The 25866-nt window shown below is 42.3% G+C and overlaps 1 protein-coding gene across 2 annotated transcripts in view; it reads left to right on the top strand.

Annotated features, from left to right (window-relative positions):
- Positions 1-23804, top strand: part of SRGAP1 (SLIT-ROBO Rho GTPase activating protein 1) — a 326848-nt gene extending 303044 nt beyond the window's left edge. For both annotated transcript variants that reach the window (XM_033221401.1, XM_033221400.1), the window contains exons 19-22: positions 3897-4077; positions 5503-5637; positions 5775-6114; positions 18292-23804. In XM_033221401.1, coding sequence (XP_033077292.1) covers positions 3897-4077; positions 5503-5637; positions 5775-6114; positions 18292-18669 — 1034 coding nt within the window. In that variant the 3' untranslated portion in view covers positions 18670-23804. The remainder of the gene's footprint in view (positions 1-3896; positions 4078-5502; positions 5638-5774; positions 6115-18291) is intronic.
- The last annotated feature ends 2062 nt before the right edge of the window (positions 23805-25866 follow it).

The following is a 25866-nucleotide window of genomic DNA, read 5'->3' as shown; positions in this document are numbered from 1 at the left end:
AAAGAGAAAGTGTGATCACATTTTATATAATATTACAAGAAATGGAAATATAAGACTTGACAGCACCGGGCAGTCAGGGAATCAGCTGTGCTGAATTGTGTTCCCTTTTGCACAAAATTATATTACCCATGCAGGAAAACTAAGTGATCATGTTGCACTCTCACTATTATTGTTATTGATAGCAGCAGTAGCAGCATTCTGTGAAGTCTCTGCAGGACCTTGAAGTACTGCGAGGCACTCTGTATGAAAGAGGCATAGTGTACTGTGCCCTGAGATTGATTTGCTCTGCAATGACCAGACTAAGATGTGTATAAATAGCTTATTGATTGACACTTGACTGTGAAATAGCTCTCACGGGAGTAGAAAGGGTAAAAATAATGAAATTGCTGAGAATTACTAGTTGATGTACTAGGATTGCCAATAAAATGTTCTGCTGATTTATCTGGTCATCCTGTCATAACCTGACCACATTTGAATAAATAAGCAGAGTCTGATAATCCTGATACTTGTTTCAAAAAAATGGCGCGGTGACTCACGCCTGTAATCCCAGCACTTTGGGAGGCCGAGGCAGATGAATCACGAAGTCAAGAAATAAAGACCATCCTGGCCAACTTGGTGAAACCCCATCTCCACTAAAAATACAAAAATTATCAGGGCATGGTGGCATGTGCCTGCAGTCCCAGCTACTTGGGAGGCTGAGGCAGGAGAATCGCTTGAACCCGGGAGGTGGAGGTCACGGTGAGCCAAGATCACACCACTGCACTCCAGCCTGGCAACAGACCAAGACTCTGTCTCAAAATAAAATAAAATAAAATAAAATAAAACAAAATAAAATAATAATAGTAAGAGGAGATGATCATAGAGGTCGTGATTGTGAAATTATAATAAAATTTGTATATATATATGTTGAATAGTCTAAACTATGTTGAATGGCCAGCATTGACAGTGTGTGATTGAATGTCATTAAAGAACATTAATGGTTCTGTCTTTATTTCTCTGTGACATAAGTATATGTAGACTGTATACTATATCATGTGCTGGTATCTTTTAATTTTTTTAATTAAAGCCAAATATAAATATGTGGGTGTGTTCACACAGGAATTTGCAAATTACATGTCCTGAAGTTCTTGTAAATAAATTAGCATGCCACGTCTCTAGTCCTAGCTACTTAGGAAGTTAGGGTGGGAGGATCGCTTGAGCCCAGGAGCTTGGGGTTACAGTGAGCAATGAGTGTGCTGCTATATCCAGCATGGGTGACAAAGTGAGACCCTGTCTCAAAAAAACCAAAAACTAGCATGTCTTCATTCTTCCATGGGATGTTTCTTTCTTTTTCATAGGAATAACTGGGGTATCTGTCATCTCAAGTCAACCAGGATTCATTCTTTAAGTTTTGAACAATAATGAGATCATTCCCTTTAAATGTAAAGTTATAGTCCCTCCTCTATGAAGCAGACAGATAGATGTTTCATAAAGCTGCTATTTATATTGTTTTAGTAAAATATAATTTGGGGGAATACCAGAGTGTTAACATATAATCTAAAAGTTTTATTCAATTGCTAAAGGATTTATTTATTTATTTATTTATTTATTTATTTATTTTTCTAGAAATTAGGTCTCACTCTGTTGCCCAGACTGGTCTCGAACTCCTGGGCAACCCAGTGATCCTCCTGCCTCGGCCTCCCAAAGTGCTGGGATTACAGGCAAGAGCCACGGCGCCCAGCCACTAAAAGATCTAAATTGTTGTTTTAAACATTATCCTTACAGCTACTTTGTTGGGAAGTCTGCTCTGCAGATTACAGTGTTATGGTTCTGCGATACAAAATATTATTCACCTCAAACATTATCCACTAGAGGCCGGGCACCTATAATCCCAGCACTTTGGGAGGCCATGACTGGAGGATTGCTATGTTGCCCAGGAGTTTAAGACCAGCCTTGGCAATGTAGCAAGACCCTGTCACTATTTAAAAGAAAAAAAAATTATCCAAAGCAAAAAGAAAGGGCATTTTTATCTTTATTTAAAATGTTTCGCTGAAATTTGGCCAGGGCCTTTATATAGTAAGGTGAAGCCTAAGCTTTTCAATATGTTTGTTGGTTTTTATGCTTTTGCCTTCTATGTCCCAGAGAATTTTGAATTTATCAAAGAGAAAGAAGCCCAGCTGTCTGTCCAAGAATTTCTCATGCAATTATTAAAAATACAACGGCTATTGCAGTAAATTTTTGGAAGAATAAAGTCTTAAATGGGAAAGTTTGCTACCAAAGGGAAATAGAAAACAACTTCCTGGGGAATTTTTGAGATAGGCAGGTTTTAATCTCTTCTGTGTACACATATTCTAGAGTATTTGGAAATGAAAACATGCTCAGTTTTTAGCAAATGATGTATTGTTCATTGCATAGGCATATTCCTATAAGCATATGACCCTTGCCTTGGCCCCTTTTCGTCCTATTTATTATTGAAGAGAAATTTACTCACCTTTGTTGATTACAGGGCTAAGGATGAGGTATTTGTGGGAGAGGGGAGCAAAGATCATAAGGCCTCAAATTGAGGAGGTTCTTGCAATAAGATAAATCACAAAGAAACACCTCTTTGGTTACTGAGTTTGTCCTCCTGTTTGCCTTCAATATTTGTGGTCAGAATTAGATCAGAGCTGAATTCTAATTCTAAGCCTAGCAGTTGATATCTTTTTTTTCCTAACTTATTATTTTGAAATCATTGTAGAGTCACAAGCTGTTATAAAAAAAACAATACAGAGAGATCTCGTATACCTTCTGCCAGGTTCTGTCAATAGTGATATCTTACAAACCTGTAATGTCATTTCACAAGCAGGAAATTGACAATGATACAAGCCATTCACTATATAAATGCTTCACCAGTTTTACATGTACTCCTTTGTGTGTGTGTTTACTTAAATCTGTACAGTTTTATCACATGTATAGCTTTGTGTGACCACAACCAATAGTCACGATGACAAATGGCTCCATTACAAGGAACCCTCATGCTACCCTTTATAGCCATGGCCGCTGCCCTCCGTCGCCTTCCCATCCCCAACCTCTGGCAACCACTAATATATTCTCCATCTCTATAATTATGTCATTTGAAGAATGCTATATGAGTGGAATTGTATGGTACGCAATCTTTTGAGATTGGCTTTTTTTCACTCACCATCATTCCCTTGAATATCTTTTGATCTCAAGAAAAATAAAAATTTTGAATCTGTTTTTTTCATTTGGATAGAGGGCAGTTTAAGGTATATTTGTTTCATGGTTAAGATCCAAAATTTGTTACTGATACTAGAGAAAAAAAAAATTGGGATTACCATCAGTGTTAGTATGAAGATCTGATAGTGCCAGAGAACACATGGGGAAATTGAATGTATTCACATGCTATTTATTGTGATTTTACTTGATTTTTTTTCTTAAATAAGCTGGTAAAGCATAAACTTCCTAATGTTCTGAGATGGCGATTTTTTTTCCATGTTATAAATGGTATTAACATGTTACAAGGAAATTCCATCAGTGTCATCCATCAGTGTCAAAATCATATTGAAGCAATTGTGGAGGATATTACAACTCAAGGAGAGATTTTATATATCTTATTGCAAAGTTTAAAGGATTTTTTATTTGACTGTCATTATATCTCTGGTAAGAGCTGTGGAAATGAAGATCCAATGTTCAGTTTTTCTTTGCCTGAAAAACCGATGACAGCAAGATAATGTTTTTCTGTATCTTCTTAAACAGCCTCTATTTTCTCCTGCCTTGATGATGTGTTGATGACTCTGTTCAGTCTAGATATTAAAATGGTCTTGATTATTTTTAAGCCTCATATAGCCCTCACAGATAGGATACCATGCCTTCCTAACAACCCTGTTTCTCACTGTTTTCTGGTGTGTTCGTTGTAGAATGTGAGCCAATAGAAGCAATAGCCAAGTTTGACTATGTTGGGCGGTCCGCCAGAGAACTATCCTTCAAGAAGGGTGCCTCCCTGCTGCTGTATCACCGCGCATCTGAGGACTGGTGGGAAGGCAGGCACAACGGGATTGACGGGCTGGTGCCTCACCAGTATATAGTGGTGCAGGATATGTGAGTAGTCTCAACTTTGATTGCCTGAGTGCTCCCAATAGAGGACTTCAGCCATTGTTCTTAAACTGACCTTGGTCTTGTGAGAAAGGAGCAGAAGGGATTACAGAGATAAAACTTCAGAGCTAGGCACAGTTCCTCACCTTGCCAGTGGCTCTTTGCTAACAGTAAGTCAGGGCCCAGGAGGTTGGGAACAAGAACTCGGGGGAGACATCTTCTGAAGCTTTCAGATTCTTAGAAAAATAACCTATGCAGAGAATGGCATGAAGAGCTGAAGTGACATTGGTAATTCCAAAAACAGCAGTGCTCTTCTCTTGATGTCTGTTTACTGTTTCAATTCCAGATTCCCCAGAGGAAGGACACTGACCTAAAGTCAGAGGGAATCATTGCTATGCTGTTTTTTGTTTTGTTTTGTTTTTTGCTGAGGAGAAAGCTCTAATTTCAAAAGTATTTAAAGACATGGGAAGACAGTCATAACATATTAAGTGAAAGAAACGGGTTGCAAAATAATGTGTAGTCCAAAAGTAGCTTTTTATGGAAAAAACATACAGGACACAAAAGGTATACAGTGACTGAATGATTCAGCCTGATTTCAGAAATGTTAAAATGTGTATCTCAGAAGCCAAGAAATGCGTGTATATACAGACACATAGTCATATATATCTGAAATATCTACATATAAATATATTCATATATAAAATAAATTTGCATAAATATCTGTACAGTCATGTACCACACAATGACATTTTGAGCATCAATGGACCACATATATGACGGTGGTCCCATAGGATTTAATATCCTATTTTTCCTGTACCTTTTCTATGTTTAGATATGTTTAGATACACAAGTACTTGTTTACACCATTGTGTTATAACTGCCTGTAGCATTCAGTACAGTAACACGCTGTGCAGGTTTGTAGCCTAGGAGCAGTAGGCTCCACCATATAGCCTAGGTGTGCAATAGGCTCTTCCATCTAGGTTTGTGTAAGTGCACTCTGTGATGTTCCCACAATGATGAGATTGCTTGACAACACATTTCTCAGAATGTATCCTCGCTGTTAAGCAACACGTGACTGTAATATAAATGCCATACATATGTATGTGCACACTCACAGATATGTATCCTAGGCGTAGAATAGAAGATGGAGGAGGATATTTCTTAAAATTCTAACAGTAGTTGTCTCTGGATGTTATATTATGGGTGATTATTTCACTCTTTTTTGTGTAACTGAAATTGCTGTTTTACCTGTAATGAAATTATATTGCTTTCACAATGAAAAAAGTTATTTTAATAAAAGAAGGTCTTTCATACATAATGCTGTTTCATCCATAAATGCGATCACGTAAATTTTTGTCTCCACTCATCTAGCAAATTTTGTAAAATTTGTAAATCTAGTAAATTTTGTCTCCACTTATCTTACTGTTTCAGGGATGATACGTTTTCAGACACTCTGAGCCAAAAAGCCGACAGCGAGGCCAGCAGTGGGCCAGTCACGGAAGACAAGTCCTCATCCAAGGACATGAACTCCCCAACAGACCGTCATCCTGACGGCTACTTAGCCAGGTAGGTAGAGCCTAGGAATCAGGCCCCTAAGCCTCTGCTCCTCCCGGGGCCATAAGGAGCCACTGCACCCTCAGCCTTGCAGTACTGCCCAATGTGATAAGCTCTTCTGTTTTCTCCCTGTTTCTGTGAATGTCTAGGCAAAGAAAAAGAGGAGAGCCACCCCCTCCAGTAAGGCGTCCTGGCAGGACCAGTGATAGCCATTGCCCGCTCCACCCTCCACACGCCCTTTCCAACTCCTCAGTTGACCTGGGGTCCCCGAGCCTCGCCAGTCACCCCCGGGGCCTGCTGCAGAACCGTGGCCTCAACAATGACAGTCCTGAGCGGAGGCGCAGGCCTGGCCATGGCAGCCTGACCAACATCAGCCGGCACGATTCCCTCAAGAAGATTGACAGCCCTCCCATTAGAAGGTCCACGTCATCAGGGCAATACACAGGCTTCAATGACCACAAGCCACTGGACCCAGAGACAATTGCTCAGGTACAATGCTTTTAATTACATATTGCATTTTAAATACTTAAGTGTGATGTAGGAGGTGTGAAGGATTTACTTTATGTAGCTATATTTCTATATAGAATCAACTAAAGAAAACAGAAACAAAACCAGCTCATTCTTTAACTTAGGCCCTGACTGTGAGTCTTTTTTGAACAATTTTGTTACTGGAAGGGCCCAAAGGTTCACAGTGATTTAAACAGAAACATGACAGAACGTAGGACCCAGGATATTCAAACCTATCAGAAAAACTTTGAAAAAGAAGAATGGGGAAGCAGTGGCCCTACCAGATCCTAAATGCATTCTAAAGCTAGTAAAACAGACAGATGGATGAAACAGAATGGAGAGCCCAGAAACAGAAAAATCTTAAAACAGTAGTCCCTCCTTATCTACAGGGCATATGTTTCAAGACCCCCAGTGGATGCCCGAAGCCACAGATAGTACAGACTCCTACTGTATATGATAAAGATGGCACTTTCAACTTAGAAAAGATGAGCCCTAATAAATAATGTGATCTATAATAGATAGACATTTGAAGAACAAGTCTGGATCTTATATACCTTCTGACCACATCCAGGTCTTTGCTTCCCAACAGTGACTGCAGAGAAGGGCTCTGTAGTTTTCTTCTAATGATTAAAATTGACCAAGTAAAAGGGAAACAATACTAATGAATTTGCCCATCATTCTACCATTTTGCCCTCTGGTTCTGGCTCTTTTCACAGCATAGGCCATGAGAAAATATGTTTGTAGGCCTGGTGGGTGGCTTACACCTGTAATCCCAACACTTTAGGAGGCTGAGGCAAGAAGATTGCTTGAGGTCAGGAGTTTGAGACAAGCCTGGTCAATATAGCACAACCCCATGTCTACAAAAAAACTTTTTTAAATTGGTTAGGTGTATTCGTCAGGGTTCTCTAGAGGGACAGAACTAATGGAATATATATACATATAAAGGGAAGTTTATTAAGTATTAACTGACACGATCACAGAGTCCCACAATAGACCGTCTGCAGGCTGAGGAGCAAGGAGAGCCAGTCCAAGTTCCAAAACTGAAGAACGTGGAGTCCAAAGTTCGAGGGCAGGAAGCATCCAGCACGGGAGGAAGATGTAGGCTGGCAGGATAGGCCGGTCTAACCTTTTCATGTTTTTCTGCCTGCTTTATATTCACTGGCAGCTGATTAGATGGTGCCCATCCAGATTAAGGGTGGATCTGCCTTTCCCAGCCCACTGACTCAAATGTTAATTTCCTCTGGCAACCCCCTCACAGACACACCAGGAGTAACACTTTGCATCCTTCAATCCAATCAAGTTGACACTTAATATTAACCATCCCAAGTCTACCCCTTGTCAACTTGAACCCATAAACATCTCCTGAGATCATACATAATCTTCAAATAAAAACAATAGTGAGTTCATAATTACGCCTAACATAATACATTTGTCCTTTCCTATAACCGGAAACGCACCAATCCCCAACCCAAACGCTATTACATAAAGTTAACAATACTTAAATGCTGATAGGAAGTCAATATAATCTTATGTCACATGCTAAAGGAAAAAGGAAATAAAATGAAGATATTTTGCTAGTACAAGTGTGTACATGCACAAACATGTTTTTAATAAAAGGAGGAAATACACATAACAATTACAGTCCCTGTTTCCACGTGGTCATAGCTGGTATTGATGACTACCTTCTACTACCCATTCTGTATTCCCTTTGCATTCAGCAAGCACCTCAGCAGGTCGTGTTTTTGTTTTTGTTGTTGTTGTTATTCTCCTGGCGGAGTGACCCAAACCTTCATTCCTGAAGGGTCTGGACCATTTGTAGTCCTGCCTGGATTGGGCTGTTGTAGTTTCCCATTGACCTTAATCACAGAGCATGGTAATACTAAGAGATGCCCTAATGGAGCTCCTGTATTCCATGCACACTCTTTTTTACCTCCATTGTGGAGCAGTAGACTGATTTCATCTTGATAGTCCAAGTCAGTCACCTGAGCCAACACTGTAACTCCTTTCTTAGTCTGTTGCCTTAAAGGTAGGAGGAGCCCAAAGTGTCCAGGTGGCAAACTTAATGGGATCGTCACTGTGTCTGCTCATGGCACTTTCCTCCCTCTGGAACTAAGACCTCTAAGCCAGCAGAACATAATGTCGTGGGAATAGGAAGTAAAAATGTTGCTACTGGGTCACTAGAGGTGATGATGCATGGTGCCACTTCCACTTCCACCCCTTGATTCCTGGACCCGTGAATCCTGGCTATGGAAGAAACAGCACCATATATTGGACACTGATTCAGAGCATACACAGCCTTCTGGGGAACTTTGCCCCAGCCCTGCAAAGTATAGTCACCTCATTGGCATTGTAATTGTGACTTTAAAAGGCCTTTCCACCACTCTATCAATCCAGCTGCTTCAGGATGACAGGGAACATGGTAAGACCCGTGAATTCCATAAGCATGAGCCCACTGCCACTCTTCTTTAGCCGTAAAGTAAGTGCCTTGGTCAGAGGCAATGCTGTGTGGAATACCATGACAGTGGGTAAGGCATTCCGTGAGTCCACAGATGGTAGTCTTGGCAGAAGCATTGCATGCAGGATAGACAAACCCACATCTGGAGTAACTGTCTCTTCCAGTGAGGACAAACCCTTTTTCATGATGGAAGAGGTCCAGTATAATCAACCTGCCACCAGGTAGCTGGTTGATCACGCTGAGGAATGGTGCCATATCGAGGGCTGTGTTGGCTTCTGCTGCTGGCAAATTGGGCACTAAGCAGTGGTCATAGCCAGGTCAGCCTTGGTGAGTGGAAGTCCATGTTGCTGAGTCCATGCGTAACCTCCATCCCTGCACTATGGCCACTTTGTTCATGGGCCCATTGAGTGGTGACGGGGTGGCTGGAGAAAGAGGCTGAGTGGTGTCAATAGAATGGGTCATCCTGTCCTCTTGATTATCAAAATCCTCCTCTGCTGAGGTTACCCATTGGTGACCACTCACATGGGATACAAATATCTTCACAGTTTTTGACTACTCAGAGAGGTCCATGCACATACCTCTTCCACAAATCTCTTCGTCACCAATTTTCCAACCATACTTCTTCTAAGTCCCTGACCATCCAACCAAACCATTGGCTACAGTCCATGAATCAGCATATAATCACACATCTGGCCATTCCTCTTTCCGTGCAGAGTGCACAGCCAGGTGCACTGCTTGAAATTCTGCCCACTGGGAAAGATTCCCTTCACCACTGTCCTACAGGGATGTCCTAGAAAGGGGCTGTAGTGCTGCAGCTGTCCACTTTCGGGTAGTGCCTGCATATCATGCAGGTTCACCTGTGAACCAGGCCCTAGTCTTCTCTTCCTCTGTCAGCTGATCAGAGGGAACTCCCCCTGAGGCCATCAGTACAGGCTGTGCGAAAGAGTAGAGACCGTGGGCATTTGAGCCACTTCCTCATGTAACTTATGCCTTCAGGAGCTGCTTGAGCCCAATCACATATATACCACTTCCATTTGATGATGGAATGCTGCTGTGCACGACCCGCTTTATGGCTCGATGTGTCAGAAAGCACCCAGTTCATGATAGGCAGTTCAGGTTGCATGGTGACTTGATGACCCATAGTCAAATGTTCAGTTTTCACCAAAGCCCAGCAGCAGGCCAAGAGCTGCCTCTCAAAAGGAGAGTAGCTGGCCAGGCGCAGTGGTTCATGCCTGTAATCCCTGCACTTTGGGAAGCCAAGGCAGGTGGATCACGAGGTCAGGAGTTCAAGACCAACCTGACCAATATGGTGAAACCCCATCTCTACTAAAAATGCAAAAATTAGCCATGAGTGGTGGCATGCACCTATAGTCCCAGCTACTCGGGAGGTTGAGGCAGAAGAATCACTTGAACCAGGGAGGTGGAGGTTGCAGTGAGCTGAGATCACACCACTGTACTCCAGCCTGGGTGACAGAGAAAAACTCCATCTCATAAAGGAGAGTAATTCTCTGCAGAAGAAGGCAGGGCATTGCTCCAAAATCCTAGAGGCCTCTGCTGTGATTCACCTATGGGGGTCTGCCAAAGGCTCTAAACAGCATCCCTATCTGCCACTGACACCTCAAGTACCATTGGATCTGCTGGGTCCTATGGCCCAAGTGACAGAGCAGCTTGCACAGTAGCCTGGACCTGTTGCAGAGCCTTCTCCTGTTCTGGACACCACTCAAAACTGGCAGCCTTTTGAGTGACTCAATAAATGGGCCAGAGACTCAATAAATGGGCCAGAGTAACACACCCAAAAGAGGAACGTGTTGCCTCCAAAATCCAAATGGGCCCACTAGGCGTTGTGCCTCTTTCTTGGTTGCAGGAGGGGCCAAATGCAGCAACTTATCCTTCACCTTAGAAGGAATATCTTGATAGGCCCCACACCACTGGACCCCTAGAAATTTTACTGAGGTAGAAGGTCACTGAATTTTAGTCGGATTTTTTACCCATCCTCTAGCACACAAATGTCTCACCAATAAGTCCAATGTGTTTGCTACTTCTTGCTCACTGGATCCAGTCAGCATAATGTCTTCAATGTAATGGACCAGTGTGATACCTTGCAGAAGCAAAAAGCAATCAAGGTCTCTCCAAGTAAGATTATGACACAAAGCCAGAGAGTTGATATGCCCCTGAGGTAGGACAGTAAAGGTATATTGCTGGCCTTGCCAGCTGAAGGCAGATTGCTTCTGGTGGGCCTTATGGACAAGAATGGAGAAAAAGGCATTTTCCAAGTCAGTGGCGCCATACCAGGTACCAGGAGATGTGTTTATTTGCTCAAGCAATGAAACTACATCTGGTTTAGCAGCTGCACTTGGAGTCACCACTTGGTTAAGCTTACAGTAATCCACTGTCACTCTCCAAGATCCATCTGTCTTCTGCACAGGCCAAATGGGAGAGTTGAACGAGGATGTGGTGGGAATCACCACCCTTGCATCTTTCAAGTCCTTGATGGTGGCACTAATCTCCATGATCCCTCCAGGGATGCAATATTGTTTTCAATTTACTATTTTTCTAGGTAAAGTCTGCTCTAATGGCTTCCATTTGGCCTTTCCCACATAGTAGCCCCCACCCTACCAGTCCAGGAGCCAATGTGGGGGGTTCTGCCAGCTGCTAAGTATGTCTATGCCAATTATGCATTCTGGCACTGGGGAAATGACCACAGGAGAAGTCTGGGGACCCACTAGACTCACTGTAAGTCAGACCTGAGCTAAAACTCCATTAATTACCTGACGTCCACAAGCCACTACTTTAACTGGAGCACCACAATGACGTTTTTGGTCCCCCGGAATCAATGTCAGCTCAGAGCCAGTGTCCATTAGTTCCCAAAATGTCTGATCATTTCCCTTTCCCCACTACACAGTTACCCTGGTAAAAGGCTGGAGGTCCCCTTGGGGAAGTATGGGATAAAGATTCACCACATAAATTGTCAGTAATATAGCGGGGTCCTTCCTCAAGGGTACTCGGCCTCCCCTTCATTCAAGAGGTTCTGGGTCTGTAAACTGGGTCAAGTCTGGAAACTGATTCAGGGGCCATGATTCTCTGTTTTTATAATTCAAATTAGTCTTTTGTCCATCTGACCTAGAAGTTTTCTGCTTGTATAAATTAAGTGAGAATGCAGTAGGCTTCCTATGAATTTCACTTCTAGGAACACTATGATTAATTAGCCAATGCCAGAGCTCTGCATAAGTCAGACTATTCTGCTTGCCGCTTTGCCTCTGCTGTCCATTACAGTAGCTACGCCCACCTTGTCTTTGACAGTTGAGTGTCACCACTTGGCTTCTGCCACCTCGGGATCCTATTATGTCCATTGTATTTAAATTTTGTAGTTGAGTGACTGCGGTTCCCACCGTTAGATCTGACATACAGAGAACAGCAATTACAGGGCTCTTCAAAGATGCAAGGGCTGGCCAGGCACGGTGGCTCACGCCTGTAATCCCAGCACTTTGGGAGGCTGAGGCAGGTGGATCACAAGGTCAGGAGATCGAGATCATCCTGGCTAACATGGCAAAACCCCATCTCTACTAAAAATATAAAAAATTAGCCAGGCATGGTGGTGGGTGCCTGTAATCCCAGCTACTCGGGAGACTGAGGCAGGATAATGGCGTGAACCCAGGAGGCAGAGCTTGCAGTGAGCTAAGATCACGCCACTGCACTCCAGCCTGGGCGAAAGAGCCAGACTCTGTCTCAAAAAAAAATGCAAGTGCTGCCCTCACAAATCTGTTTTGCAAGGCATTAGTCAAGGGCTCTCCCAGCTGGGATGAGTAGGTCTAAAGTGACTAATCCACTCCACCATCCCAATCTCCCTAAGCCCTTGGATCCCTTCCTCTATATTAACCAAGGGAGATCAGGCATTTCCAGCTCACTCACAGTGGGACATCTTTCAGTCCACATTTCAGTTAACCAAGCAAATAAACTATTAGAACCTTTTTTAACTCCCTGAGCTGCAACATTCAATGCAGAGCTCCTACTTAGTGGGCCCAAATCAATAAATTCAGCCTGATCTGACTCTCCTATGTTCCATCTACCATTATCCCACACCCTTAATATCCATTCCCATGCCTGTTCTCCAGATTTCTATTTATATAAATTAGAAAACTCAAGGAGTTCTAGTGTAGTGCACCTCTTCATGGGTCACACTCTCAACCTCGCCTCCAGGGGCCCGCCAGGGCATTAGTCTAGTTATAGGTCTAGAAGCAAACAGGTGTTGGGGGTGGCTCCTGAGGAGAGTCAACATTATCTTGCCTGGCAACTGCCTCACAGGAGGCCATCACCATTGCCTCAGGCAGCGCAGGGTTTATCTCCTCAGACAAAGGTGGAAAGGCTGATGGCAGCATGGGTCAGGGAGGGGATGTTGCCACTACTGGGGATAGGGAAGCTGTTTCTTCTGGCAAAAAAGGTTCATCAGAGTTTACAAGCTCAGTGTCCCCAGCTTCATTAGGGTCCTCCCACACATCCCCATTCCAAGTTGTAGGGTCCCACTGTTTTCCAATCAATGCCCTTGCTTTAACAGTAGACACCTAGCAAGGCTGTGCATGCACCTTTCATTGCAGGTCAGCCACTCTAATGATAAGAGCTTGTGTCTGTTTTTCCACAATTTCAGCTCTTTCTCTGCAAGAGATAAGACTCTCACTCAGGGCAGTCTTAGCAGATTTGCGGCTCAGTATCTGCCTCTGAAGCCAGGAGATAGAATCCTTGAGTTCATCATTTTTTTTCATTACTTTGTCCACTGAACTTAGGAACAACCAACGAGCTTCATTATGTTCCTTGGTTCTCTACTCAATACTCCATACAAATGTATTATGTATGGAGTTACTAAACTCCTTGCCTCTTATGAGCGATGAATCGGGAGTGTCAAATACATGTATTTTGCATAACTCTCTAAACAATTCACACCAAGGACTATCAGTGTTCTTCATCCTATTAGAAGTCGAGTCCTTAGTATTTTGGGGTCTAATCATATAAAGCAGAAGCCCCAAAACAATGAAAGAACTCCATCCTTAATATTCTGTTCCTCTAGAACCATTCCTGATACCAAAATCTGTGTTAGTCAGGGTTCTCTGGAGGTACAGAATTAATGGAATACATATACATATAAAGGTGAGTTTATTAAGTGTTAACTCACACAATCACAAGGTCCCACAATAAGCCATCTGCAGGCTGAGGAGCAAGGAGAGTCGGTCCAAGGTCCAAAACTGAAGAACTTGGAGTCTGATGTTTGAGAGAAGGAAGCATCCAGCATGGGAGAAAGATGTAGGCTGAGAGGCTAGGCCAGTCTAACCTTTTCACATTCTTCTGCCTGCTTTATATTCACTGGCAGCTGATTAAATGGTGCCCATCCAGATTAGGGGTAGGTCTGCCTTCCCCAACGCACTGACTCAAATGTTAATCTCCTTTGGCAACACCCTCACAGATACACCTTTGCATCCTTCAATCCAATCAAGTTGACACTAGGTATTAACCATCACACTAAGAGTGGTGGTGCATGTCTGCAGTCCCAGGTACTTTGGAAGCTGAGGCAAGAGGAGTGCTTGAGCCCAGGAGTTGGAGGCTGCAATGAGTTATGATTGGCCTACTGCACTCCAGTCAGGGTGACAGACCAAGACCCTGTCTCCAAATATATGTATGTTTATAGTCAGTGAGAAAAGAGTGAATAGATTCAGGGTTTACCATTCAAATAATCTAAAGCAGCTTCCAGCTATCACTGAAGTTTAAAAACTAAGTAGATTTCAAAAAAGAGTGAATGAGAAATGAATGAAACACGGAAAAGTATTAAAGGTGGGTTATTTTTAATAAAAAGCACCCAAGGAATCCGGCCGCAATATGACAAATGTCCAAGCTATTTTCAGTGTTCTAACTAAAAAGAATTTGGGATAGTAAATTAGATTGTGAGAAGGTTAATATGTTTTTTAAAAATTAAAGCAATTTTAAATGTACAGCAACTTCTCAGCAAAAATCAAAAAGGCTTTGACTGTTTTATTTTTTTCTGTTTAAAGTGCTATGCAAGGCCCTTTGAGGCATATTTACAACCAGCAATATTTTACTATAGCTGAATTTAATGATTTGAGACACTTATAACATCATTGCTTATAAGAAGCAGGTGAAACATAATTTGGGTTAGAGAGACAGGGATTTAGGTGCTTGGAGGTAGGAAGGCATATAAGGTCTGTTTAACCCTTTGACTTCTAGAATCAGGAAATTTTTTTTAATTGTAAATTATAAAAACAGGCCAAGCACAGTGGCTCATGCCTATAATCCCACCACTTTGGGAGGCTGAGGCGCATGGATCACTTGAGGTCAGGAGTTTGAGACCAGCCTGGCCAACATAGTGACACCCCGTCTCTACAAAAGATACAAAAAATTAGCTGGGTATGGTGGCAGGCACCTGTAATCCGAGTTACTCCGGTGGCTGAGGCACGAGAATCGCTTGAACCCAGGAGGCGGAGGTTGCAGTGAGCTGAGATCGCAGTATTGCATTCCAGCCTAGGTGACAGAGTGAGACTCCGTCTCAAAAAAAAAAAAAAATGTAAATTGTAAAAACAAAAACTCAACAGATAACTAGGCTCCGCACATGTCTCTGAGATAAATAGTTGTAAAAAAAACAAATCCGTATGTTTAGCCACAAACAGAAATCACAGATGAAAGTAATAACTTGAAAAGTGATGTCACCCTCATAAAATGGCTTCCAGATTTGCTTTTTATCTTTCCATCTTTAGCTTTCAGATTTTCCCATGGGGATAAGTAAGCATGCCATCATTGTGTTCATTTAAAAAAATGCAAATTATTTTATTAAACAATTTAATGGAATGCCTAATGGAGATTTTTCAAAAGACAACCACATCCATACATAATCATCGTATCTTGTGGTTTATTCATTATTGGAGACTGTGATTTAATATCAGTGTCTTAGATTATTCATTTAGCAAATCTTTATTGAGCATTTACTGTATGCCAGGTCTCATACTAGGTTTTATGCAAACAAAGTTAAACAATAGCCGCAGTCTCTAAGTGCTCACATTCAATCTAGTCGAGGAGATGAATAGGGGAATGAGTTACCATTAAACCGTGCCGTGAGGGGTGTGCTCCAGATGAGTGGGAGAAGCCCTGGGAATATGTCGGGAAGAGACATTTCAGTCACCAGAGCAGTGGATCTCTACCATCTCACACAACATTCTGCCTTTTTCTTTCTTAATTGTGGTTAAAAAATAAAATAAAATTGACCATCTTAACCATTTTTAAATGTATAGTTCAGAAAGGTATATTCACATTGTTGTGAAACATCGCTCCAGAACGTGTTCGTCTCGCAAAACCAAAACTCGGTACACATTAAACACCTCCCATTTCACATTCCAGTCCCTGGCAACCATCATTCTTCTTTTTGTTTCTATGAATTGGACTCCTTTAGATACCGCATATAAGTGGAATCATACAGTATTTGTATTTTTTGTGACTGGCTCATTTCATTTAGTGTAATGTCCTCAAGGTTTACACATGCTGTAGCACATGATAGGACTTACTTCCCTTTAAGGCTGAATGATACTCCTTTGTATGTATATACCACATTTTCTTTATCCATCCGCTGATGGAGCACACTCCACCTTTTTGAAACAAATTTATTGTAACTTCCCCCTTTTACTATCTGAAATAAATTGACTTTTTTTTTTTTTTTTTGAGATGGAGTCTCACTCTGTCACTCAGCCTGGAGTGAAGTTGTGCTATCTCGGCTCACTGCAACCTCCACCTCCTGGGTTCAAGCAATTCTCCTGCCTCAGCCTTGAGAGTAGCTGGGGGTGTGCCACCATGCCCTGCCCAGCTATCTGAAATAAATTGATTGATATATCTATTTTGAAAATATATATATAAAGCTCTAAATAGAATATAAAATTAAAGGGAAGTTGATATTAAAACAAATGTATTTCAATTAATTATCAACTACACTAGAAGACAAATGAAGTAGTGATGCTTTCACCTACATGGTAGAATTTCCATAAATGCAGTAATTAAAAATGCATGTCGATACGGGAGTATTCAGTTAATTGAGTTAACTCAAATTCCATGAAAAGAGCTTCCATTAGTGATAATATTTCTCCAAAATGGTGAACAACCCTTGGTCATACTGTTACACTCAAAACAAAAAATAACTTTCCTAAAACAATAACATTCCTAAAAAATTTAACACCATCCAAAAGATATTTTATGTTTATATATTAGAAAAAGAGGTTCTAGACTCAGGTTCTTAAGAGAATTTTTACCTATATAAATGTCTGGAGGACATTCAAAAGTTGAACAAGGTGCAGGAAAATTCACTGCATGTAAACGCACCAGGGCACTTGCAAGATACCTAATATGTCTGAGCCTGCCCATCAGCTGCCAATAATGCAACCTTGTTATTATGAAATTAAAATCCACACACACACACAACATATTACAAAAATGCCCTCTATGAGACAGTACCACTTTCATTGAGATCCACTGGAAAATTGTATCAGGGGAAGACTTAAACTGAATTTCGAAGAACTTCTTGGAATTAGCCAAGTGTATAGTAAGTGCTCAAAAATTTGTAGAATGAATGAATGAAGCCAGATTTTTTTATTCCTATTATTTTTATTTCTTGAGAAATTATTGCAGTATCTAAATTTAAACTTTTATCATAAAAGTTGAAAAACTTGCCCAGTGCAGTGGCTCATGCCTGTAATCCCAGCACTTTGGGAGGCCGAGGCAGGCAGATCATGAGGTCAGGAGTTCGAGACCAGCCTGGCCAACATGGTGAAACCCCGTCTCTACTAAAAATACAAAAATTAGCCAGGCGTGGTGGTATGAGCCTGTAATCCCAGCTACTTGGGAGGCTGAGGCAGGATAATTGTTTGAACCTGGGAGGCAGAGGTTGCAGTAAGCCAAGATCACGTCACTGCACTCCAGCCTGGGTGACAGAGCAAGACTCTGTCTTGGGGGTGAAAAAAAAAGTTGAAAAACTGTTTTTCAAAAGTTTTCACAAACTTTTATCATAAGTTGAAATAGAATTTATATTAATAAGTCAGCAGGCAGACGTGGTGGCCTACACCTATAATCCCAGCACTTTAGGAGGCGGAAGCAGGAGGATTACTTGAGCCCAAGAGTTCAAGACCAACCTGGGCAACTAGCAAGACCCCATCTCTACAAAAAATTGAAATATTAGCCAGGTGTGGTAGCACACACCTGTGGACCCATCTACTCAGGAGGCTACACAGGAGGTAGCACACACCTGTGGTCCCAGCTACTCAGGAGGTGGGAGGATCGTATGAGCCCAGGAGGTCGAGACCGTAGTGAGCTGATTCGCACCACTGCACTCTGCCTGGCTAACAGAGTGAGACCTTGCCTCAAAAAAGAAAAAAAAAAAAATTTTTTTTTAAGTCAGCATGTAAGGCAGAGACCATTAGAAGGCTACCTAGGGCCTTAGGAAGGCCAATGTACATGGCTCCGTGAGCCATTGCATCTCAGTCTCCTGAATCAAGAATCAAAATGATTGTGTGAGATGGCATTATGTTTATATAGTCTGCGGACTATGGAGTTATAAAGATATTCATACTCTGCTGGGCCGTTTACTTTGAAATTAAGTGTCTGGGTTTCTATACGTTAGTATTCATTATCAGTCTGTGCTTTCTCTCTTTCTGATTATTCTTCAATAGGATATTGAAGAAACGATGAACACAGCTTTGAATGAACTCCGAGAACTGGAGAGACAGAGCACAGCAAAGCATGCCCCTGATGTGGTGCTGGATACCCTGGAGCAAGTGAAAAACTCTCCCACCCCTGCCACTTCCACGGAATCTCTCAGCCCTTTGCACAACGTTGCCCTCAGGAGCTCCGAGCCTCAGATTCGACGTAGCACTAGCTCCTCCAGTGACACAATGAGTACTTTCAAGCCTATGGTGGCACCCAGAATGGGTGTGCAGCTGAAGCCTCCAGCCCTTAGGCCAAAACCTGCTGTTCTTCCAAAAACAAATCCTACCATAGGACCTGCCCCGCCTCCCCAGGGTCCAACAGACAAGTCTTGCACGATGTAAAAACCAGCCAAGCAAGGCCATAAAGGGAGATGACTTAATAAAAAAAAAAAAAAAAAACGGATTAGTGACAAAATCACTGATCCATAACTTTCCTTAGTTTTGTGCTTATAACTGGAGATCTTTTGGCTTTTCTATGTTGTCGAATGTAATGTCTGAGACTAGCTAAATTAACACGGGCATTTGTATTTTGTAATTTTTTAAAATAACTGGACATATGTCATTTTAAGGACAATAGAAACACTTAGACTTACTTGAAAATCCAGTGCTGCACCACTTGTAATGAAGGCAACACCGCTCTCCACATCCTACAGAGCTTCAGGTTTAGTGTAGCCCAGGTGAGTCAGAAAGGTTGTGACCTGAAGGCAGAAGAACCCGAATTCCACACCTCACTGGAGTATAGCCAGTGTTGGTCTGTGGCACTTGGGCTGAAAGGTGATAATGGCATTGCGTGGTAGCTGACAATGAGCACCTTCGATTCCATGTGGAGTGGGGTTTAGCTCATGCAAAAGACTTACAGTTGTCTCCATGGGATGATCCCAGAGGGACTGTCAGTCCACAGCTTGAGTGAGTTGGATGCTTGCCTCTTTCCTAACAGTTATTTCCCTGGGTCCAGCTTAAAGACTCGATGGAATTGGGTAGAACCTCTGCTGTTATTGCTTGAACTTAACCTGGGAAAGGAGAGGAAGACACCATCTCCAAAGCTATTAATGTCACTCCTTTTGTGAGCATGATTAGGCCTCGGAGATTTCCAAGTCCCTCCCCTACACTTACAAACGACTAGAAGGGTTTCATTTTAAAGACTTTCTGGTTACAGTACTCCACAAACTCCTCCAAAGATTAGTTGTTCAATAACTGCCTAGAAAATATTTCTATCTCCCCAAATCCCTGTGTTCTCCTCTGTGGAAATGGAGGCAGCAAGAAGCACCTGAGGCCTTGGTTTATGCAGTGTTCTCTTTTGACTAAATCACCTAGGTTCCTTTAAACATGCTGCAAAGCCCAGGCATGGTGGTGCACACTGTAGTCCCAGCTACTCAGGTGGTTTACACAGGAGGATGGCTTTGGGCCCAGTAGTTCGAATCCAGCCTGGGCAGCATAGTGTGAGACCCTGTCTCTTCAAAAAAAAAAAAGCTACAAAGACCTGATGATCCTAAATTTGAAATCCCAACTGTCCTCTCCATTTGTCTTTGAGCCAACCCCAAACTGGCCCTGGTACCTGAGTGAGAACCACGCAGGGCCAGCAGCAGAAGATGACCTTGTAATTCTCACCCAATTGTGTACCTCACAGCCACAACTTCTTTTTCTTTGTCCCTTTTCCTTTTTGTATGTGGTCTCTATATCACTCCCATAGTCAGCGGAACTCTCAATTGGAGACGCTCGTTCTCTGGCATCTAGCACACAGACAATTTTTAAGCCTATATTTATGCTATATCTTCCCCCTATCTTAAGAAAATTTGCTTTGAATTCCATTCTCCTACCAGCAGCAGCTGATATCACCTGTAGACCTGTGAGCATTTTATCGACTCTATCATTGAAGTTACTGATATTTTTGTTGTTGTTGTTGAGAAAAATGGATTTCCCAGAACTAATCCCTCTGGCCCACCATTAATTTCCTTGGTTTCATTTCAAACTGGCAGCCAATTGCATGCACACCTCAGAGCTACACAGTGTAGATTTTACTTCATCAGCCCATTGGTGAATGCATCGTGCAGAAATGAATTGGGATCTGTACTAAAATCAAGATCATTACTTTGATCTCTACCTCAGTCTGCCCGTCTAGTCATTCTATTACAGGAAGAGATTAAATCGATGAGATACTGTTACCTTTCAAAGTCACACTGCTGATTGCTTGCCTGTGGCCTGATTTCACAAATGAATAGTGATTTTTTTTCCCATGTATTTCTAGGTATGGTAAACTTTTAAACCTCCAAATTTTCAGAGCCATACTTTTTGCCCATTTTGAAAAAGAAGCCCAGGACAGTACCTTGTCCAGCCCCTCCCCGTTTTCCCCGAGCTTTTGGGGTCCTTCAGCACCCTTGGACACCATGGAGATCCAGCCGGGACTGAGCTTTGAATAGCACTAGCCCTTTTAAACAATCTGCACGAATTCCTTAGGAAGTTTAAACTTTCCTAAATAATCCCCCCCCCTTTTTTTTTTTTTTTGAGTTGGAGTCTTGCTGTTTCCTGGGCCAGAGTACAGTGGTGCAATCTCTGCTCACAGCAACCTCTGCTCACTGCAACCTCCATCTCCTGGGTTCAAGCAATTCTCCTGAGTAGCTGGGATTATAGGCGCCGCCACCACACCCAGCTAATTTTTGTATTTTTAGTAGAGACGGGGTTTCACCATGTTGGCCAGACTGGTCTCAAACTCCTGACCTCAGGTGATCCAATGGCCTCAGCCTCCAAAAGTGCTGGGATTACAGATGTGAACCACCATGCCCGGCCATTCCCCCACTTCTTTAAAATAGTAAGAATTCTTAAAAACCATATTCCTTGTTTGATGGAAAAGTAAGATGTTAACAGAGGGCATCAAAGGGCCAGAGGTGTCTTTGAATTTATTTTTTTTCAGTGTCTTTTCTGAGCTTTTCAGATCTTCCTCCTGCCTGTTCATTTATTCAGCCTTCTATCTGGTCATCCTCCCCAGCAGCTCTTCTCTCTGGTGTATCCGCCTGTGGTGGAATGAGGATTGCCTTTCTGTGCTCCCCATCAGGACTCTGCTGTCTTGGCCGGCAGGAGTCGTGCTGCTGCAGCGCCTCAGAGGCTGTGCCTTCTTTCAGGAAACAGCTCCTAATACTCTCCCATCACTCACTTTACCTGTCTCCATCTTATTTCCCTATACTCCTATTGTCACCTTGAGACTTTTTTTTTTTTCAATTCCGTATGAAGGGTATGACCTCAGTGAGTGAGGACTCAGTAAAGACTCACCTCTTCTTACTTGGTTTAGTAAATGTCTTCAGATTCCAGAGATAAGACAAGGTGGCCACTTCACAAAGAATCCAGAATCATGCTCAGTAAAGCTCATTAAGAGCCACTGCAGCTGAGAAGGTTCACAGCCTTTCTTTATAGCAACAGAGGCAGCACACAGGGGAAGTGGGAAGACACAGGGAAATGAGAGAGAAGAAGGAGAATGAGGCCTTGAGGTGTTCTGCCCCCAGTTTCAAGGAGCTTATCAGGTTTCATGGGCAATTTGGGGAGGGGGGCATTTTGATGGTGGGTAAATGATGGCTCTACAAAGATTACCTGACTCCACTTACACAAGAATATGTATTCACAGCTGATAAAACTGTGTTCACATCCCATCCATAGAACTCACTGAAGGAGATTCACCAAGTCAGCCTTTTGGACTGGGTTGGGGTTTGGGGAGTGGATTTGGGGATAGAGAGAAAGGTACTTAGTACACATTTTCTAATGGGTGTTATGTGAACTGTTTGAACCTGCTGAGTGGCGCTTTGTAGAGCTCCATTTTCACATTCAGTGTCAGCACCATTCAACAGATTAGCACATCTTCGTACAACATCATTGGCTTTGGTGTACCTCGAGCCACCTGTAGAATAATTTATGGCAGGATCCCACAATCTACTGCAGTGATCGTGAACAGCTATCAGTGGATGTACCGCTCCAAGAGTCAAATTGTATCAGTTAAGAGTTTTCCAACTTTTGCTATTTCCCCCCCACCAAAAAGCGGGGGGCGGTTATAATTTAAAGAAAAGGAAAAGAGGAGTGGGTTGGTAGTTGTGTCCTTAACATTTAGGAATGACATAGCCTCTGGAGTCTACAAACTGAAGAAACTTTCATCTGATCAGCCTTGGAAATCCAGTTAAAGAGCCTATGGGTCTCTTGAGGGGGAGTTAGAGGATTCAAATTTGGGATGATGCTCATTGATTCCTGACCATAGCAGTGAGAGGCCGTTTTTTGTGCAGGAAATGTGCTTGGGACTCAGTCTTGTTTTCGATTATCCACCACAGAAACCATGAGACACAGACCAGCTTAGAAAGCTCTACCCATGCGTAAACAGAGCTCCCTACTCCAGACCACCTGCCACCCACCTGCCAAGCTGAGAACACAAGCTCCAGCTGGGCTGGAGAGTCACGCTTGGTGCAGGGTGACTTTAGCGAAGTTTTGTCAGATTCATAAAGTAAACTGGAATTTGAGCTTTCACTTACCCCAGTATACTTTCTTTAAAAAGTAAAAAAAAAAAAAAAAAAAAATCTATGTGGTATAATCAAGATGGATACCTGTGTCTTTAAATTACGTAGGAATTTTGTATGTTTAAATAATTGTACTGGGTTCCATAATGCTTATCTTAGAAACTTTAGTAAAAGAAAATATATGAACTGTGCATTTGTGAATGCCCCCCTTAGAGCATTCATCAAAGTTCAGTGTGTAGTGTGATGGTTATTATAGATATTTAAAGTATAGTAAGTGGCTGTGTAACAGGAGAGACTACTGTTTACCTACGTACTGAAGGGTATCTGCTGCCCGCGTAATTAAATCAGTATTGTCCTTTCCTGTTGGTTTGATCAATTGCAGTACTGGTAGCTTCCTGCTTGTGACTGTTACCTAATTGTGTCAATGTACATCTGTAGTATGTACATGTGAAAGTGCCTTTCTATTTTAGAGGAGTCTTAGCCTTGCTCTTGTACCGTTGCCCCACTCTGTGCCCCACCTCCACCTCCTCCTCCCAATTCCTGCTGCCCACTCAGTGTTTTGAAGCTTCCTCCCTCTCCCCCACCTTCTCCATCCCCTCCCTCCTGTGCCTCAGTGCTCAGTAGTGTCCCATCTTGCATCCCTGTCGGTCCTCAGACTGTCTCATTTTCCTTGTAGACGTGATTGTGCCTTTCTCACCCCTGCGTCCTCCCATCCCACCACATCCATCCCCCGCTCATGTGCTGCTGACAGCATCGCGCTCACCTGTGCTCTGTACTGCCTCTCACCATTTCATTCCCTCCTCTCTGAGGTGAAAATAAAGGGGGATACTTTTACAGTTCTGGAAAGAAAAAAATGTTTTGTTAATCTGTTGTGACAATGCACTTTTATGTATAGTACTGTACATTTTGGCATGTACCATTACAGGCTTCAGTATACAGTCAGGTTTGTTCTTCACGGTGTATCTTTATAATAAATAAGATAGTTCTGGCTGCCTTTGTCTGCTTCCAGTTTGATATGCATCTCTGTGGTGTCTTCATTCCTTTCCTTTCTCTCATCACTACTTTCTCCCTGACAGCTAGTTTGCATTAAATAATGTGAAACTTTTACCTTTAAAATATTTTGTTACCTCACTTCCATTTCTTGTTCATTTGGAAACAGGGTGTCCTGCACAGGGCCCTGTCCATGAAGCTGTGGTTTTTCAGTCATGGTTTGGAGGCTCAATGTGTAGTCAGATAAAAGAGTCTTGGGAGAGACTTAACTGAGAAGCTGAGAGTGTACAAGCCTCCTAAGCATACACCAGATTGAAATCTTTCTTTTGAGAAAGACTCTAGTTAACCATGGCAAGCCCATCTTTGGTTTCATTTCAATAAATTGAAAAATAATCCTTAAGTAATTTTTATGTGCTTAGAATTCCCCGTGTAGTGGTATTTTTCCTTACCTTTTTTTTTTTTTATTGAGACGGAGTCTCTCTGTGTCACCCAGGCTGTAGTGCAGTGGTGCAATCTTAGCTCACTGCAACCTCCCCCTCCCAGATTCAAGCGATTCTCCTGCCTCAGCCTCCTAAGTAGCTGGAATTATGGGCATCCGCCACCACACCCAGCTAATTTTTGTATTTTTAGTGGAGACGGGGTTTCACCATGTTGGCCAGGCTGGTCTCAAACTCCTGAACTAAAGTGATCCACCCACCTCAGCCTCCCAAGTGCTGGGATTACAGGCATGAGCCACTGCATCCAGCCAGGTATTTTTCTTTAAATATAAAAAAAAGATAAATCAAGGTCTAGCAATTGTAGTAGATAGCTTTGTAAAATAATATAAGTTGTGCAAGATTGAATATTGATAAGAAATATAAAGTTTAAAAACTGACAGGCAAATCAAGGAAAAACACTTTTTAGTAAAGTGCAAAATACTAACAGAAAAGTGTGCAAATCATTAGTGTAACAGTTCTCACAAGCTGATATACTGATGTATCCACCACCCAGATTAAGAAATAGCACATTATCAGCATCCCAGAAGCTACTGTGCTCATGCCTTTGCGAATGTATCAGTATCCTGATTAATCACACCATAGTGTGGTTTTGCTTGTCATCTTAGCTTTCTACAAATGGGTTCATACAGTACGTAGATTTTGTGGCTGGCTCCTTTTGTTGAAATTTATGTTTGTAAGAGTCGTCATTGTTAGTAAAACCATGGTTTTTCCATTTTTACTGCTATATAGAATTCCATTACATGAATATGCTCAATATTACATTTGTTTTAGTATTTCCTGATTAAACTTTGGGTAGTATATGCAGATATCTTTAAACATGGAGAAATGAATGGGCGGGTGGGGGACCCCCCTGTCAAAGGAATTGTTTTCCCAAATTATGATGGAATAAAGTTGAACTAAGCCGTTGACTGGAAGGCCTACTCAAAGGCAAGGATACTTTTCTTTCTTTCCAGAAAAGCACTGTCCAATATAGAGGCTGGAAATATTCATGGATGACACTGAAACTAGTTGAAGCTTTACTTGATGCTTATCAAGTCATGTTCTCTTACCCAATGCTGGATGCTTTTTCTTCAATGCCTACTTTAGGACCAGAGAGTTGGATTTAGAGGTTATCCCACCAGGAACAAATGCCCAAATCAGTCTGTAGAGTTGTTCCAGGAAAGACCCCACCATCCTGCTACCCTCAAATCTAAGCCCCTCAGCCTGCTACGACCATCTCCTGTTGAGAAAATTGCGCCTGCCTCCTCATCTCTCACTCCCCAGCCAGAGTCCCAACAGGGTGTGACTGGTCATCAGTTCCCACAGTTCATATGCCTGCACCCTGTAAGAATCTTAGGAAGGCAGGGCAAGAGAGTTTGCTGGCTTCTGCCTTGAGTAGTTGGGACTCCTAAAAAGGAAAATTCCCCAAGTTTGACCTAGAATGTCAAAAAGGTCCTAAAAGCACAGAATGATGGTAAATTCTATCCACAGGCCATATAGCCCTGGAAAATACTGGGAAACTGAGGCATGGGTTGGTAATTTATTGAAGTTTAGTAAATGAATTTGAATTAGGACCAGATAATCAA

Source organism: Trachypithecus francoisi, unplaced genomic scaffold (assembly GCF_009764315.1).
Source record: "Trachypithecus francoisi isolate TF-2019V2 unplaced genomic scaffold, Tfra_2.0 Lachesis_group11, whole genome shotgun sequence".
Lineage (NCBI taxonomy): Eukaryota > Metazoa > Chordata > Mammalia > Primates > Cercopithecidae > Trachypithecus > Trachypithecus francoisi.
Note: the sequence above shows the minus strand (reverse complement) of the source record. Positions and strands in the feature narration are given on the sequence as shown.